This window comes from Cynoglossus semilaevis, chromosome 16 (assembly GCF_000523025.1).
Source record: "Cynoglossus semilaevis isolate Cse_v1.0 chromosome 16, Cse_v1.0, whole genome shotgun sequence".
In the NCBI taxonomy this organism is placed as follows: Eukaryota; Metazoa; Chordata; class Actinopteri; order Pleuronectiformes; family Cynoglossidae; genus Cynoglossus; species Cynoglossus semilaevis.
Genome location: NC_024322.1, coordinates 17434998 through 17438743, shown reverse-complemented (window position 1 = coordinate 17438743; position 3746 = coordinate 17434998). Strand labels below are relative to the sequence as shown.

The 3746-nt window shown below is 39.5% G+C and overlaps 1 protein-coding gene across 1 annotated transcript in view; it reads right to left on the bottom strand.

The window, feature by feature from the left end:
- LOC103392446 (histone deacetylase 4-like) overlaps positions 1–3746 on the bottom strand; it is a 69949-nt gene that overhangs the window by 20829 nt on the left and 45374 nt on the right. Inside the window, exons 13-14 of the mRNA XM_025063740.1 lie at positions 3505–3509; positions 3181–3407 (exon numbers count right to left, since the gene is read on the bottom strand). Coding sequence (XP_024919508.1) covers positions 3181–3407; positions 3505–3509 — 232 coding nt within the window. The remainder of the gene's footprint in view (positions 1–3180; positions 3408–3504; positions 3510–3746) is intronic.

Below are 3746 nucleotides of genomic sequence, written 5' to 3'. Positions count from 1 at the left end.
AACAGAATATACTGTTTGTTTGTTTTTTTTGTAAACTTCCCATAAACCCTGAAGTGCTATCCTGTCCCCCTAGTGGTACACACACCCGTCTTTGAGAACCAGTGATTTAGAGGAAGACTGGTGGACTTTATCACTGCGATTAAACCGAGCGCTGTATTTCAATCTTTCTGCGGGGACTGCTTCTGCCTGGAACATTGTACTCGCTCATGTTTAACAAAAGTCGGCTGCAGATTTTAAGAGCCTAATTTTATTGCGCGGCAATAAACTGTTTCCTTGGGCTACTTTTACATTTTCCCCGGTGCCACGTTCTTTTAAAGGCAGTTAAAAGGCAAAACAAAGGCAATGACTAGCTGGGGATACGCAATCTATTCAAATTAAATTGCGTTACAGGGCTACTGTGAGTACAACAGAGAACATTAATACTGGAAAAATGTCCAGTGAACATCCAAACGTCCAATCAAAGGGCTGCCTACGGGGCTGAGTCTTATCACCCCTGGAAGACGAGGATCCCCCCGCCCCCCCCCCACACACACACACAGTCCACCTCTTCAAGCACAACATTTCGAGCCTGACGTTCACTAGAATTTCTCCACAAGAAAAAAAAACAAAGAACAACTGGACATTGATTAATGTTTGTGTCCAGATATGACCTCATTTAAGCACTTCAGTTTCTATGGAGTTTCGGTGGAATCCCCGGTACCAAGAAATGTCCGTGTCTGTGGGGAACGTGTGCAGGATTTACTGTCAGAAAGCAGCGTCAGGAGTTCAGGGTTATGTTTGTCAATAATATTCTAATGAATAATCAATTCATGTCCGCGCTACAGGACAGAGATAGAACCGAGTCACCTGTGCTAACTTCAAGTAAAAACCCAAGTCTCGAGTGACTCGGGTCACGGGGTATCTTTCTGCCGGTCAAGTCCATTCAAGTAAAGTCGAGGTGAGTCGAGTCAAGACAAGTTCACTGAAGCTGAGTCGAGTCGAATCGAGTCTAAAATTCCTTCAACACAACAAGTCCTTCCAAGTCAAGTCATTTTACAGGTTACAGCCTTTTCATTTAAGCAGTCCTTCCAAGTCAAGTCATTACAGGTTACAGCCTTTTCATTTAAGCCTTTTTTACGCCATCTGTTGGAGTAATGCGGGCATTGCAGAGAAAAAGCAGAAGTATAAAGATAATAGAAATTAATAATAATTAATAATTAATAATTTGGACACGTTTGGTGGGCCGCATCCGGCCCCCGGGCCTTAGTTTGCCCATGCCTGATTTAACTTCATATTCGAAGAGGAACGATGAATTTTAATTAAGTCATTCAACTGATCACATCCCATGTCAAGTCAAAACTTTGAGATACAAGTCGAGTTCCAAGTCCATCAGTCACACGAGTCCAAGTCACCACGACTTGAGCCCAAAAGTATGATTCTATCTGTGTTCAATAAAATTAAAAATAAAAAATCTGTTTCCTTGGTTCACAACTCATCATCAGACTCCGACTGTATAATTTAATGGCCCTATTTGAACATGTTTAAGAAATTCAACATGAATCCAAGGTTCCACGAACAGCTAGAAAAATATGGCTTTAATTTCAGATGCTGGGCCAGCTATTAAAAAAAATCCATGTCCAGCCAGAGAGTGTCTCCTGGAGCTGCGCCGACGGGCAGTGTGAGAAAAAAATCATCACATCATTAGATTAAAAAAGGAAATATATATATATATATTTTTCAAATATTTACTGGTCTTAGCTGATCAGTGTTACTGCATCCATTTACCTACAACTCAAACTTAGCTGATCAGTGCTACTGCATCCATTTACCTACAACTCAAACTGAACCACTTTTTTACTGAGATTCTGTCGGAGAACTGAAGATCGTGGGATTATTTTTTAACGCTAATCTTAATCTGGAATTGCCAGTAATTTCTCCAATTTCATAAAAAAATGCCGGGGAGAAGTACTGCAAATGACATGAACTGAAGTGACAAGACATGGTTTTCTCTCATACTTTTCACATAATTATGTACTCACGGAGATCATGAGGTAGTAATTTGCGGTGTTGTACTTTCGTAAAGTTAAATGTTATGTGCAGATTCTCGCCGACTCAAACAGAAACTGGGAACATGTGTTGCTTTAAGACAAAGTCTGAGGAACCTCACAGTGGTAGTAATACAGCTGATGACGGGCGGTGGTGGTGGGGAGGGGGGGTTGCATTCTTACGTATTATAATCCTTTGATTTGAAGGAATCATATTAAAGCAATAAGTGCTTGAAAAGAACCATAAGTGTTTCTCTCTGCTGTCAGTGAACACATCTTTAGTTCATGTGATGCTGGACTGGAGGTTTGTTTTTTTCACAATGGAATTTTTAAATCATCAAACATTACTACCTCAGTGAACATCAACAGGCAGGAGAGGTACTAGTCCTGAGGGTCAAGAACTGCAAGTTGTTTAACAATTGGATTGCAAAAAAAAAATCAAATTACGATACATTTGTGAAAAATATTTTCATTACCAAATTATTTTTTTCATGTTTCTTAAAAATATATACACACTGTATGTACATATATAGCTACACTATATAGTAAATGTTATCTGTTTATATGTATATATTTCTATATGTATACATATATGTTTATATATTTATATATCCATACATATATGTTTATATATTTATATATCCATACATATATGTTTATATATTTATATATCCATACATATATATTTATATATTTATATATGCATACATATGTTTATATATTTAGACATGTGTTTATATTAATATATATGTGTGTGTGTGTTTACAGAGATACAATTTCTAATTGATTTTAAAAAATTATATCAATATTCTAACCGGTTCTAATCCTTAGCTCGAAGGACTCGGAAAACACACACATCTACGCACACAGTACAGTGAAACAATACCTCACTTCCTGTGTGACCATTTTAGGAGTGGGTTTCCTTAGAGCACAGTTGCCAGGGCTACAGAGAAGTAGCAATACACGAACAGAGACAAGAAAGACATGCTACAAGTCTTGATAATTGCAGGCTGAATCATCCTGCCCCTGGAACAAGACTGGATTCACAGGCGTTAACCCCTTCACTGCCGCCAGGAAGCAAAGATTGAGCACTAACGCTCAAGTGATTCATCAATTAATAAAAAAAATAAATAAAATAAATAAAATGAGCATCCACCTTGTTGATGACGTGTTGCTGCTGCTGTTGCTGCTGTTGCTGGAACATTTGTTTGTGCTTCTCCAGGAACTGCTGGTGCTGCTGCTGGACCACCAGCTGCTGCAAAGCCTGGGCCGGGACGCACTGTTGCTGGGGCAGAGGAGCAGACTGGGTTCTACCTAGTGGACGGTGACCGCGGGCGAGCTTTGACACGGTGGGCGACGGTAGTGGAAGTCCACCCAGACCCACTGGGTAAACACAGGGCGTTCAGAGCAACAGGTTAGTGCATCAAAAGTCATCGGTCCCACAGTGGAGGAAATTTAGAGTGCGAGTGTTGCAACCAACACAGGCTGCCACAAGAGGCGCCATTAGGGATATGTGATTCCTCTGGGAATCAAACCTAGGACTTTCTGCTAGACAAGGCAAGCATGGCAACCGCTACACTATGAAAATCACATATATTGGCTGATATATTTTACATATTATATTTATATATTTTAAAATATATTTTAGCCAAAACAGTACAAACTAGATGTATAAATATTCAGCAACCATTAGTGAAAATACATGTCTTGAAACACTGACCC